This window comes from Tyto alba, unplaced genomic scaffold (genome assembly GCF_018691265.1).
Source record: "Tyto alba isolate M040663 unplaced genomic scaffold, T.alba_DEE_v4.0 Super-Scaffold_22, whole genome shotgun sequence".
NCBI classification, from domain to species: domain Eukaryota; kingdom Metazoa; phylum Chordata; class Aves; order Strigiformes; family Tytonidae; genus Tyto; species Tyto alba.
The window spans coordinates 24,369,791-24,384,229 of record NW_024881296.1 but is presented as its reverse complement, the minus strand read 5'-3'; the positions used below and the strand labels follow the sequence as shown (position 1 = coordinate 24,384,229).

The 14,439-nt window shown below is 41.5% G+C and overlaps 1 protein-coding gene across 6 annotated transcripts in view; it reads right to left on the bottom strand.

The window, feature by feature from the left end:
* The window catches only part of ARID1B (AT-rich interaction domain 1B), a 332,937-nt gene that overhangs the window by 95,907 nt on the left and 222,591 nt on the right, over nt 1-14,439 (bottom strand). For all 6 annotated transcript variants that reach the window (XM_033011608.2, XM_033011610.2, XM_033011612.2 and 3 more), the window contains exon 5: nt 4,591-4,834. In XM_033011608.2, the coding sequence (XP_032867499.2) occupies nt 4,591-4,834 (244 nt within the window). The remainder of the gene's footprint in view (nt 1-4,590; nt 4,835-14,439) is intronic.

Genomic DNA, 14,439 nt, shown 5'->3' with positions numbered 1-14,439 from the left:
AAATATTGATAGATGTGTTAAAATAATCTTTCTAGACAGGGAGATCATACCCATTTTATAAGCATATAATCCCCTTTCTTATTTTGCAATTATTGTAGGGTATTTTTAGAACTTCAACAAAACATATAGTAAAAAATTCACTTTCCTATGGTAGTCTTCTCTCTCTCAAATAATGTTTGAAAAGAATCCATGCTGTACAACATACCAGTAGTAGTGCTCAATGGAGTAAGCATGTGGTATAGCTCAATCCCAAGCAGAAGATTTTTCCAAATTCTTGTTTAAAACAAGATCTGTCCAACTGGTTTGTCTTACTGCAGCCACTTCTGGAAACAGTTCAACTCTTAGGCTTCTCCTTTTATAAGGCACGAAAGAAAGCACCGCTCCTATTCAGATTTTTGGATTAAAATGTCCTTTTGGATTATGACGGACTAGCGTTCTTTTTTTTTGTCTCAGCATTTTAGTCACTCTAGTCTATATACACACATTGACTAGCATGCACACTGAGGCAAGATTTGCTGTTACAGCTCTCTCTGGGCATCCCATTCCCCTTGCTCCTTTTTTTTCCAGAGTGCTAGCTGTAATTCTGATGGGTCCTGGATTTCAAACTAGCTAGCTGATCAATACAGGAAGGGAAGACCTCCAGGTTTGCAGAGAGTAGAGCCGATCACTGAATGGAACACATCCATTGACTCATATCATTATCAGAATGAAAAATGTGGGGTCTTTTTAATCAGAGGAGGGTGCTGACCACTGGTTATCGTAAGTTAAGATGACTGGCAATAATATTCCTAACCAAGAATATCCACAAATGGATTTCTTCCTGAAAATTGTAACTCCAGCTAGATCCAAGCTCCTTGGTGAATGAAGACATCAATACAGTTGTAATAAAACCAGCGCAGTTGATGCTTAACGGAATGAAAATAAGCTTGTTTGTTCAGAAAGTAAATGTAACGTAATAAAAGCACAAGCCAAAATTCTGGTCTATGTGAAAAAAACCTTTTACATATTTCTAAGGAGAGCATTTGCTATTCATTATTAGTAGAGTGTACTCTTCTCTTCTATACAGACAAAAATTGCTACGGAGGTTTAAAAATAATAGAATCTATTAACTCATAGAAAATCTGCTTGTTCATCATGGGTTAAGGGATTCCTGGCCTATCAGCAATCTTCCACAGAACTCTTAATATTAAAAATTTTTGCTGCTTACACCACAAGGGAGAAAGAGCTGACAAAAGCCTTTGGCCAGTGAGATCAAAATTGGGGCTGGGGGGGGAGAAAGGGGAGTTTAGCTTATTTACATTTTTGCTTTGTTAGTAAACTGGAATGGTTGGAGCAGGAGGGAAGAAAAAAAAATAAGGAGAGAAAAGTGAAATTAACAGTCACTAAATCTTCTGGCAACAGCAGAGCATTTTGATGATGTGCTGCATCAGCTTCCACTAATGGTTTAGGGTTGAATCAGGCACAGTTCAAGACCCAAAGCAGTTCAGGGCACCACAACTCATTCATTGGAAGAACACGTACCTTAATTACGAAGATGACTACGAAATAAAGAGATCAGGATTTCTGACGGAGCAGAATAATGATCTACTTAATAGGAAATCAGAATGCCATTTTGAATCCCTAAAAATCATAAAAGGGTAGGACTTCAGTCCTGTAATTAAAGTGTGTCTAAACAAGAAGTGTTGCCATTTTGAGAGAAAACTATCTTTCTGAACAAAACACGTCAAAGTTGCTTTTTCTGCTCCTAGGGGTTTATCTCCCTGGTCTATTCCAGTAATGTGAGTGGAAACAAAGGCTGTGTATGTGTGTGCCACTTACCGAACAAAATATCCGTCCAGTATTTCAGAGAGCACAGGAAGGAAATGCCCACTGAGCTAGGGACGTGCCAATGTCAGGGCTGCCTGTGCCAGTCCATTCCCGTGAAATTCGCGGCGTGCGGCAGAAAGCAATGCGGGGCGGCAGGCTTGTGGTGGGGTGGGGAGACAGCTTAAACAGGCAGTGGAAGAGAATCAGCCATTTGGGAGGTTTAATAGGGGGCTGTTTGTTTGTCTGCCCTTTTGATGTTAAATTAGTCTTCAATTTTGTTGCAAGGAAGGAGGCATTGGGAAAAGGATGCTTCTCTTCCAGTAAACCCTGGGAAAGCAACACCTTTATTTTAACGGCCTTCCCACCAAGAACCCCCTGCAACATTTTGGCTTTCCCTAGCCATAGCTATCAGCAACACAACAGCTGCTCATTTTACAATGACTTGCTGGAGAGAGAATGATTGAAAGAGCCAATCTATGTCACATGGAGAAGCTGTGGCACAACATTGCAGGAGGTAATAGGAGAGGAATGAGGTCAGAACAAACAAGGGTAGGGTGAGAACGGAGAGGAAAATAGCAGTGAACAAAATTATTAAAGGCAAGATGCTGTACTACACAATCTATGTTTAAAAATGGCCACAACCTGAACACTGAAAACAGCTACAGAAATGCCAACAAGCTCTGTATTACTTTTTCATAGGGTCTCATGAATATGGCTAATGAAAAAAGCTACCAAAGTGCTAGCAATGAAGCACAACAGTGGGAATACACTTAGGTGAAAGCACAGTCTAATTCACGCGGCTTGAAAGCCCCAGCACCCAGTGGCATCCCACTAGTTGCAGGGTTTTAATAGCAGCCTTGCTCGTGTCATTTTGAAGCTTGAGGGACGCAGCAGCAGCAGCAATGCTACCGCAGCTGCCCGGCTCCCCTCTGGGGAGCGCTGCATTAGCTCACGCCTGGGAGTTCACCTGTAGCAGAAGGGCCGCAGAGACCAGGAGCTTGCTCGTGCCGGGGAAACAGCAGCGGGCGGTTCTGAGTTAGAGTTGTTCATAAAAATCCTTCCTGAGGAAGAGCTGCTTTTGTGTTACCGCAGCAGACCAGAAAACCACCTTGCAAAATGGTGGCACAGTTTGTATGAAGAGGTAATGCTTTTCACTAGGCCAGTCATAAAAATGAGCTTTTGGGCTCAGCTGAAATGATGAAGCGACTCCGACCCTGACCTTTGGGCCCACACTCCTTCTATTTTTACCCCACAGGGATCAATTGGTTTCATAAAAGTTATTACTTTCCCCTACGCACTGTCCTGCTCCCGTCCTTATCTATCATGGCTACAGTAAAGCTATTTTCAATGTCACAACATTCTTTCCCTATTCAACAATCAGGCTGCTAAAAAGCCAATCCATTTACCTGCCTGAATCTGACTGTGGGAAAATGTAACCCTTCCAGCTAGGCGGACTATCCCCGGCTGCACTCAACAGCAGGGACAGGCTTTTGCGCCACGTACTGGGAAATATGCCATAAATATGAAGCTACCATACTGCACATAATGCAAATACTCTGCTCCTGCCGCTGTCCCTGATATTCCTGCCCCACCTCAGCATGTGCTGCCGGTTAGAGTGGCTGGAGAGGGAAGAAAAACTGTAGGGTGTGCATGCAGCATCAGGGCTTGACACACCCAGGCCACATTTAGTATGCAAAATTCCTGTGTGCACTTAGCTTACTTCCCCTTTGCTTATCTAGTTTAACCTCTGTATACAAGCAGCCACATATATTTTACACAGATACCTTTGTGTTGAATACAGAAACACATGCTACTCACTGAATTTTAACCTGCATTTTGTTTACAGCACATCTAATGAAAAGTCATCACTGCTTTTGTTTCTTTTATCTGAGCTCCATGTTGATTTTTTTGTGGTTTTGTCAGCAACTGATGTTATCCCTGGGGTAATGTCAGCACTCCTGTACTTTTAGGAATTCCCCAAGCATTCAAAATGTCAGAAAATAATAAAAAACTTGAGCATCAGAAAGGGAATAAACTCATCTGAAATACCAAATACACATTGCTGCTTGACCCCCTGCAAGTAACATGCCAGATCGGTGGGAACAAGGTAAGAACTGGAATTAATGTATGCTTTTTTTTCCCTCTAGGTATCTTAACAGGTTTCCACGAATTTCTGAAGGTACATGAATGACTGTGTGTCATGTGCTATGTGGCACAAGAGAGCACATGGCAAGTGTGCCACTGGCATTTCAATCATTACTGGTGGGGCTGGATTCCTAGTAACTTGCTGACCTTTGCAAACATTAAGAAATCTCTCATACAATATTCTGTACTCATGTCCAAAACTGCATTATCACAATACAGGGTTGAAAAATCTGCCTCATCCTGTGGGTCTAAAACCACCGTACAAATCCAAGAGCCAACACCAACAAAAGCACACAGTAAGAACAAAAACGGGATCCTGTAAATAAGAGATAAATACATGACATATAGATGACACACAAATCAAATACAAAAATTACAATCAAGCATTTGCATTGGATGATGATAAAGATATTTATCAAACACATATCTGGAGTCAAGTTCAGAATTTTGAGCACCCCAAGGGCTTGGCAGCTGAAGTTTAGATGGAATTTACTCCTGCTCTAAGAATACATTTTTTTCAGAAAAAAGGCCCTGAAAACGCAGGATTCTCAGAAAATAAATGACTTTGGAATACATGATTATTTATTTATTTAACAAACCCATTGATCGGTTTGATTTTGTTTGTTGGAACAAACTTACCTGGAATACTCGCTGGAGAAATGGGACCAGATCTTGACTGGTTGCTTCCAACGGGAGAGCCTACAGGGGAAGGCGATGGGCCCCCGGGGATGCCAGAGAGATGTGGAGAAGCATGAGGGGAGAACGGAGACTGTGCAGGGTTGCTCTGCTCCCCTTGGCTGCTCGTAGAGCCTGACGCGCTAACAGCTGAGCTCAGGGTCGCTTCAGTTCCAGTCGGCAAGTCATCAATGGATCCAGATAAATCCTGAGGAAAAAGAAAAAAGAATGTAAGTAGTTATCTGAACTAATACTCAGGCCACAGGACTCAAGGGCTGGCATGGAAATGAGTTCCATTTGTTTACTTATTGCCGCAGATAACCAAGAGGTTGTCTTTAACGTTGGTTCATGTAGTTAAATGACGGCAGAAAACGAGGGTAGTTATATACAATTCTCTGCTTAATCTCTAATTCTTTTGAGAAAAAGAACAAGCAAGGGCAACAAATGAATTGGAACCAAATTCACTCAACATCGAACTTAACCTTTTCCATCTGGATTAAGCTTTCAAAATTAATCCCACAAATTCTGCCTGAGCATACTAAAACTAATGAAAATGATACATCAGTTTCACACAGTATTTCATTTTGGGGTTTGCTACCATTACAATCACAGCTTACACACTTCACTCTTTAAACCATCACAAGAACGAGAGAAGAAGGGTGTAAAATACACAAACCTTCTAAAACTCATGTGCAGCTCCTTCACCTTGCAGAAGAGACACAAGAAGAGGCCCTGCCCTCAGCAGCAGCGCAGGACCCGCTGGTCACCTAGTAGCAAGAACTGCTGCTTCTCTGTTTCCTTCAAGTACCAGTATACAACTCAGTTCCTCTTCAATTGCATCTGAATACACTGCTAAACAGTCACTCCATTTCAGTTTGTAACTGCTGCATTTTCAATGAGAAATTTCCTCAGTAGGTCAAAGCACATCTGAATTCTAACTATGAATTGCTGGGCATATTCCCTAAAGCTATAAACACAAGAGTTATACTGGTCTTTGGATCTTGTGGGAGTCATTTGGTTTTTTAAATCATTGTAAAATTAGATATGAAAAACCAAGAATGCTGTGACAAAGTAAGTGCATGCCCCGTAACTGTCAGGAAAAATGTTAATTCCTAGGCATCACAGAAAGATCTCATACAAACTGAAAAGCACCAAGATAGTTGTGCTTCCGTGACTATCAGCAAGGCACAAGTTAAGAAGCACATTACTATTTCTATTAGCGAATTAAGGCATGAACAGGAGGCAGAGAGCTGTCTCACATATAAAACAGGCCATTAAATGACCTTTGAGGCTTCCAATACTCAGGATGACAGAGTGTGTTACTTTGGCCGATACTGACTTCACTTGTCTGGATCATGCAAGTGGTTGCACCGCAGACGAGACCCGTCGTCCCAGTAGCACAAAAGGAACTGGGTTCTGCCTGGGCAAAGAGCTCAGGAAGTGAAGTCTCAGTGCTGCCTAATTTTCATAACAAAAAATAAAGTTATTTTTAGAAGTTACAGAACATGGACAAAATTCGAAGTGGTGTATTTAGAGTAAGAGTCCTGCCTGAATGTTGACTACCTCTGTTAGGAGGGAGGCTCACTGCCAGTCTCCCCTAAGACAGATACGGTAAGTCTTCCAAGGTATGGAAAGAGTAGGATTAACAGTTTGAACACCAATAACATGCATTAGAAGCCACCTAGAATGCTACGTGCTATTCTTCCTCGTGTGTAAAGGTAGTAAATACAACCCACCTGACTTAGTTCTCTGCAGGACACCTCACTGACCTTATTTCCAATAAATTTGCCCAAATACTTCAAGCACAACTCTCACCACAGGTTAATTATGCTTTCTTTGACAAGAACAAAATTGTATGTGTATTTCATTAGGCATATGAAAAGCAAAAATAAAGTTTGAAACTTCAATGTATGTGTGGACTCTGCATTCACTCAAGAGTAGACTTCCAGATCCCTACAAATGAAAATTTAATTGTGAAATGGGCAATAAACTATTTTCATTGTTTCTTTTTTGAAACTATTAACTGTAGAAAATGTAAACAAGAGATAACACCGTTTGACACTATATAGAGCAACGCTAGAGATTTCTCACAGTAGAATGTATTTTGCAAACAGGTAAGCAATTACTGCGTTTCCATACATAATATGGTATTCTTCTAAATAGAATAAAATCGCTGCTGTTGTGATGTGTAACAAATGCTGCAGGAAGTGCTGATAAAACAAATGCTGCTGAAAAGCATGTAATAAACCCCTGAAAACCGAATGCAGCAGAATAGAGCCTATTCTAAAGGAATACAAATTCTGTGTAAAAATCCCAGATAGGTGCCCAGCTGATAGAAGATACAGAAAACACAGGGTTTTACGTTTAGAATAACAAGGATTTTTAAAGGGTGTGTGGATTAAAGCTTTCACTTGTTACGGCAAGCCAAAAAGTACTTGAAAAACAAACACACAAAATAATGAAAAGCCATGAAGCAGTTAGCACTGTCTGTGATGCAATTATTTGTTGTTGAGGGACCAGGGCAAAACTCTGCTCCCCACAGCATCTCCCCAGCTTGCTGAGCATGCATGTGGGAAAGAGCTTGGGGACAGGAATGAAGTTCACTTTTCCAATCAGGTTGCATCCAACTTCTCCAGCCTCCCAGCGGGGGCGGAGTGACTGATGAGTCCCAGGCTTTTCCTCAAGTGTCTGCCTTCCAGGGATTTCCTCACCAACCCGATGCAACTCCTTCACAAAAGTGGAAAATAAAGAGGAAAGCTTGCATGATGCCAGTCTATTTAAAGAGGGAAGCCACGCCACCCTCCCCCAGTGCATGCAGAGGGAGCAGCCAGGCAGGCTCAGCACGCCCGCGGTGCCTCGTGCTCCCCACGTGCGCTCAGCGTAGTGCCGGGATTCCCTCCCGGGCTGGGGAAGTTCGCAATCAACTCGTCTGCTGAGGATGCTGCAGTAACATCCATTCATCAGACCCATCAAGAGAGCCGATAATGAGGTTGCTCTCAGGATGGCACAAAAGGCTGTTACCTATCTAGATGCCTGGGCCATGCTACACAACCTTTACCTTGTGTTACAGTGGGCTAAACTGAGAAATATCAGCTACTCTGCACAGGGTGGTTTGCAGATCATTACTTTGTATTTTTTGTTTAACGCACACTTCATGGCCTTACCTAGTCTTCTAAGGCAGAAAGCCTGAGTAGGCGAGCAACTGGGAAACTTCCAGCATACAAAGGCTTTAGAAACACCTCTGTTATCCACAAAAGCTAATTGGGAAATTAAAGAGAAGGAGAAGAAAGACTTTATGTGAAGCACCCGGACAGAAAGAGCAGAAGTCGACTTACTGTTCTCCTATTATTAGTATTTTAATGCTTGCTTTTACCTCGGTATAACAGAACATTAATGAAGTCACATGCAATTTCCACATCACAAACATTTATTCATATATAAAATACTGTATACGTGCACGTTATATAAGTAAATTACATGGATATACTTGCATTTACTTAGCATATCCATATGTAAAGCTATTAAAAAGCCTACTAATAAGAGAAATTCACAGTGGTTTAAGCACACAGCCTAGTTAACAAAGAAGCTCTGTAACTAATACTCCTCTAGAGGACAATTTAGTCAGCAGGGCACCAACTCTATTCTTCTTTTATAAGTACTATCAGATCTATGATGCCTGTAAAGAACAGAGAGACCTTACTTACTGCATCTCATTCAAACCAAGGCACCTTCAAGCTACAGTGCTTCCATTTATCTTGTTGGAAAGTTGGCAGGTTAGGTAATTGCTGGGATTCTTTTAAGGGGCTGAAGTCCCCGTACCCTAAGGCATGCCTTAAATTTTGCCTCTTTTCAGAGGCTTGTTCTGGAAAGCAATCGTTTCTTCCAGTAAAATGTAGCAAGTCTAGAATTACCAGAAATCTCTTGTTTCTTGTGGATCTGTTTCTTGTAAAGTAATCTTACTATTCTTGCCTATGGTATTCGTATGACTGTTTTTCAAACGTGGCACCAAATCTATGAAAAAATGAAGGACAAAATATTTTTCCTCCCCCGTCACAAATCCATGTTACAGTTCTGTATTCTCTATGTCAGCTTTACATCCTGCAATATTCAGGACATCCCAGCCAGCTTTCAAAGTTCATTTATAGATAATACCTTGATTACAAACCAGAATGTCCCTGCACAGGATTTATCTCTTTTAGCAAAGTGTTTTATCTCTGACTATCTTCACTTCTAGCCTCACCTTCCACCCATGCGCAACCTTTATTCTTGTCCCTCTGACAAGTACAAGAGCTAAAATGAACAGGATCACATTGTGCCTGGGATTATAATGTTATGCCTTCCTGGTGGTACGATCTTATCAGACTGACAGGAGAGACACTCTTGAAACAGCACACCAATTTACTATTGCAACGTGGCCAGCGAGGGGTAGCAGGAAGCAAAGTGCTTATATAGAGCCAGAAAACCAAAAGTGACTTGCAAAGAGAGCACAAGAAAAAAAAAAAAAACAAACAACAAAAAAAACCCAAAACCACAAAAACACAAACACTCATATGTAATATAATAACATTAACTTACTCAAGGAATACACCTATATCCAATAAACAGCAAAAAGGAGACCATAGTAACTCGATAATACCACCACAACTTTACACACAGAGTGTGACAGGATTAGAGCATTCACCATGGAGCAAAAATTTACACCACAAATACTTCATGCAGTTGCCGGTTTTGCTCAAGAGTGTCTCAGCAGACATAAAACATGATTTTTCTAAAGGGATCCCTTGCTAAATACCTACTGTTGAAAAATGCTGAGCACCTTCTCTGAAATCAGTAAAAAGGGAAAGTGTAGAGCACCTTGCTAACTGAGCTCCTACACCGCTAAAATAAACTCTAAATTCACTGACAGGTTGCAGTAGTTTGAGGCTCTCTTGCAGGAACTGTGCAAAGCATATACAACCTGGAATTTATTTAAACTTGCAACTATTGCCTGTTGGTTCCTTTATGTTCAGGGAGTAGAAGAAAAGCAGAGGTATTCTCTAGATATTATAATTAAAGACACAAAAAACCTCCCGGTCTCCAAGAAGCTGAAAACCCCAGACTCTACCCTACCATCCATTTTGCTAGCACGAATCCCAGCACTATGTGTAGGGAACTGCAGCAACTGACTGGCTGCAGGATCAAAGCCCTGCTCACTTCATTCAGGCCTTCCTGCAGTATTTTTATGAGGATGGAGGATGGTGCTGCTCAAAAGACAGGATCCTGCATGTAATATCCATCTCCTTAACATGAATCACCACTTTAGAAGTAAAATTATATATACACGCACGCATATTTTACATGTAAGTATGTAAATATATATTCAAGCAGACATACACTCTGCTATTGTTTTGGAGCCATGGGGGATTATGAACAATATGCTCTGTAATTGAGATTAACTTTGAACAAATGATTTGGCTGACAAACACACATATGCACACAAAGGGAAAACCCACAATAGCTCTGTTTAAATTTCAAGATATTTGTAAGACCTCTTTTCATCACAAAGCAGCCTATAATAGCATGTTTCAAGAAGTCTTCCAAAGGCCCCGCTGGTCACATTGTCAAGGCAGTGAGCGAGCTAACAGCCTTCCATCGCCTGCACAACCGGTAAAACACACGGCCACTGCAACGATGGGGACCACTAGGAAAATCCTTTCATTTTTGAAGGCTGATACCTCCTACATGAGTGTTTTCCTTCCACACCAGCTATGTTGCCACCCTCAACTAAGCACACCAAACATACCTAATGCACACCCTTAAAAAATTCTTTTGTAACAGGAGACAGCAGGGCTGCCACTGCATTTTTGCCAAGGTACCTTTTACACCCCTTACTGAAATTAATTCAGGGACAGAAAGCAGGGTTCATTCTCTGAATCTTGTTAATCCAAGGTTTTGAGAAGGAAAAGCAGACAAGATCACTTCCATTTCAAAGCCCCGTCCAGCCTGGCCTTGAACTCTTCCAGGGAGGGGGCAGCCACAGCTGCTCTGGGCAACCTGTGCCAGTGTCTCACAGTGAAGAATTTATTCCTAAATGTTTTAGGAAAAAAACATCTTCCTAGATGCTTCAGTGTTTTTAACCAGATTCTTAACTTTAACCTCTACACGGTAAATTATTCATGCAATACTCTAGATGAAGGAAATCCTAAGTAGATGATAAAAACACTAGCTTCTTGCACTAAATTTAGTGACAAAGCACCACTTGCTGGGGAAACGCATTCCCTTCATTCTGCAGACCTCACATGCTTCCCAAAATAACTCAGTTACTGAACCGTGTTACAAGGATGCTGATCAGTATCAAATACTTTCCCTGAGAAGTTACACAGGAAAGTCTCCCAAGATGCAAAATCTTTTCCCCAAAAGCCCTATACTCACTCAAGCAACTGGGAAAAAGTGTAAGCAAACAATGCAGTGCCAGTGCTCTGCCTGCCATCTTTTCAACCTATGGGATCCTGGAATTATATCAGTCTTCAAGAAATTATCTGTAAAAAACCAACTTAGAAAAACAGATTCAACTCATGGCTTACTGCCTAATCACTAAGCAAATGATTGTTTTGGATAGTTCACACTCAAAATTTGGATATGAAGCTAGCTCCCAGTATTAAAGAAGTCCCCCTGAGTAGAAGTGCACAGAAAACATTGTTTCTAATAAAAGTCTTAGTCCTTATAAATAAATACTTGCTAAGAGTGGGGAAAGAGCAAAGGAAGGTTTGCTATTTTGTTTTTTTTTTTTAAAAAAAGGTTCAGTAAAGCTGGTATGACTTATGCTGCTGACTTTAACTGACTTGGGTTCTTCTCCAAACACTCAATTAGTGGGAATGTTTCATCTGCCAAATGAAAGGGATCTTAAGTAGACTCGCTGCAAAGTCACAAAGTCAGAGCCAAAGAGTCTTTTTTTTTGTTGTTTTTCTCTTTCTTTTCCTGTTATAGGTAACTCCTGGTCCCACAATATGAACACTAAAGCACCCATGATGAGTTGGTGCAGTGTCAGTGGCTCAGATCTCAGATGAAGGCCCTGAGCTCTCAGGACTACGCAGGCCGCGCAGGGGAGGCTGTGGCTGAGGGCACACCTCTGCGCAGACGTGCCCGCAGGCTCGTACTTTCATCGGCAGTGAACACCAAGCGTGTGCCAGCACAGCCCGCGAGGGTCAAGGGACGCAACCGGCCTTCCCGGCTGCCTAGGCAGGACTGCCACCCTGGCGAGGAGTATGGTTTTGTTCTGCTGAATATGGCATCTCACCGTAGCGTTCAATTCCCAGTTCACTTAAAGAAACAGTGATTTCTTACTACATTTGTTTAACAAAGCGAAGGATCTGTGTTTGTAACATAGCCTAAATTAAAAATTCTTGACCTGTGGATACAGATGTCCAAGAACAGTAGAACGTGATACGCCCATACCTGCCAGACACGGGATGAGAAGTTGCTAAGATGGATACAGGCACATTTCTGTGCCTACACTGATCCACGATGGGATCTTATTTGCTTGTCCAGACAAGAGCTGTGGGGCAATTAGAAATTCAAAACTGACACTGTAGCTTTGAGGCATCAGACGGAAGCCCAGGCAATGCACACCTCCCTGCCTGTGCCGAGCGCCACCCATTACGGGGTCTGCAGCCCCCTGACAATTAACGGGAAGGGGGATCCTGAGGTCTCCAGCTGCATCAAGAAATCTCCTTAATGGCATAAAGAAAGTTGCTAGTTTACAAACATCGACTGCCGTGTATGAAACGATAAATACTAACGACCCATGTGCTATCAAAGCAAATTGACAAAGTCTAACAAGGACTATAAACAGGTAAGACACACAGCTTGTCTGACAACACTTTTTTATATCAAAAATAAATAGTAAATTTCTAGAACAGAAAAACAGTAACACAGCATCTCTCAAGATACAAGCTTCACTGTTTACCTCTGAAGTAGAATGCTTAGCACGTAGAATTTCTGGAAATAAAATTTAAAAACAAAAAGCTACAAACCCTCAGGAGCCATTTGTTTCTTCAGTATTGTAGCAAAGAAAAATTCTCAGTCAACAACTCTTGTAGCTACAGCATCAGCTATTTATCATCAATAAATCATCAACACTTAAAACAACCAAATCAATGAAAACCACAACAAATTGCCCCTATGAAGAAGAAAGAAAAGTTGCGTTTGCGTAACAGCAACCTAATAAAATTTAGTCGTATTCATACTACTTCCTATTCATAGCTTCCTCAGTGCCAATCTTAGCTATTCCCAAACATGAAATCCTTTCTGCTAAACTTAAGGTTTTTTCATATACAGAACAATGAGGTGAGACATAACAACTTCCTTCTTTTGCGTCTCTCTGGATTACAACCATTTTCTAGATCATGTGGCCTACAGCTACCTCCTCAGGGGAGAAGACAGACTAAACTGACAGGATAAAATGAAGAGGAAGCTGATCGAAGGAAAACATACACCCATCCAGAACCTTTCAAGCTCTCTGGAGCTTGTTATTTTGCAACTCGCTATCCTCCCCCCTCTCAGCAGAAAGCTTAGAATTTGAACAGCCTCTGGGTGACCCCCCAGCTCACCAGCCCAGCCTGCTTTCCTAGATGTGCTTCTGGCCATGATGAATCCAGCATCACAAAGCCACAAGGAAAACACCACTATTCCCCCTCCCATCACCTACCTGTTCTACTTTCACAGCTGATATAGAAAGAAATCAGACCACGTAAGCAAGGAGAGTACTGAATCACAAGACAAACGTGGATTTGGGCAAAAGCATATGAGAAAGAACAAGACATTACCAAAACAACATATGAGTCAGTAGATCTGAGAGTGACCTGAAATTTTAGCAGGAGCAGCAGCAATTTGCATTAGAAATTATTGCTTACTCCCTTTATTCCATTTACTCCGGCTACTATACTTCTGGAAACTTGTAGCACATGCAGTCAGACACAGACCTTCTATCTTGAGACCGCATATTCAAAACCCTGACATTTTTCAGGCGTGGCTCAAGCAAAAAGGGGCAAACAGCACTTCAGAATACCATAACATGAAATGTGGTAAAATTCACGCTATGTCTATCCTGCAGTACGCCCACACGTGATTGCAGTGCAGAGATTCTCCATAGGCCCATGCAAGGTAGCTCATGTAGGAGAAGCTCTTTAAACACCACCACACAACCTCACATGGCTCAATGTAACTTACTGTTTACTACTACAGACATACCCTGAGTCACAACACACCTATTTTGCAATTATAAATTAACATCTTTCCACATGTGCTTCTCAGACTACCCCACATTGCATTCAGAAGGCATTAGCCATGCTGTTAAAAAGTTTGGACCTACAATACTATCTGATTTGGAGAAAGCAGTTGAGAGAACAGAAAAAGTGTTGGTCCAACAATCAGTTGCCCTCCGATCACTGAAAGCAGATCTTTTCATCCCACAGTAAATTAGGTAAATTGATAACAAGTGAGCTGTTCTGACAGCCCAAGGCTACCTATGTGTGGACCACAATAAAGGGCTTAAACAACTGATGAACCTATACACCTGTATGCCCAAGGTTTAAAGACTCTTGATCTACAGCACTTGCCTTTTTTTTTTTTTTTTGGCATATTAATACCCCTTGTAGAGTTACGGTTTGATAAAAAGGATGTCCCAGCAGGTTATCGTGGGAATAAGATCTACAAAACACAGTTTTTCATTAGCTTAGGGCTTGTGCATGCATCATACTGTGTCTCTTTCTTCTCTCTCCCACAACACCCTGTAACCAAATACCACAATTCAATGAGATGGTAAATAAGCCACAG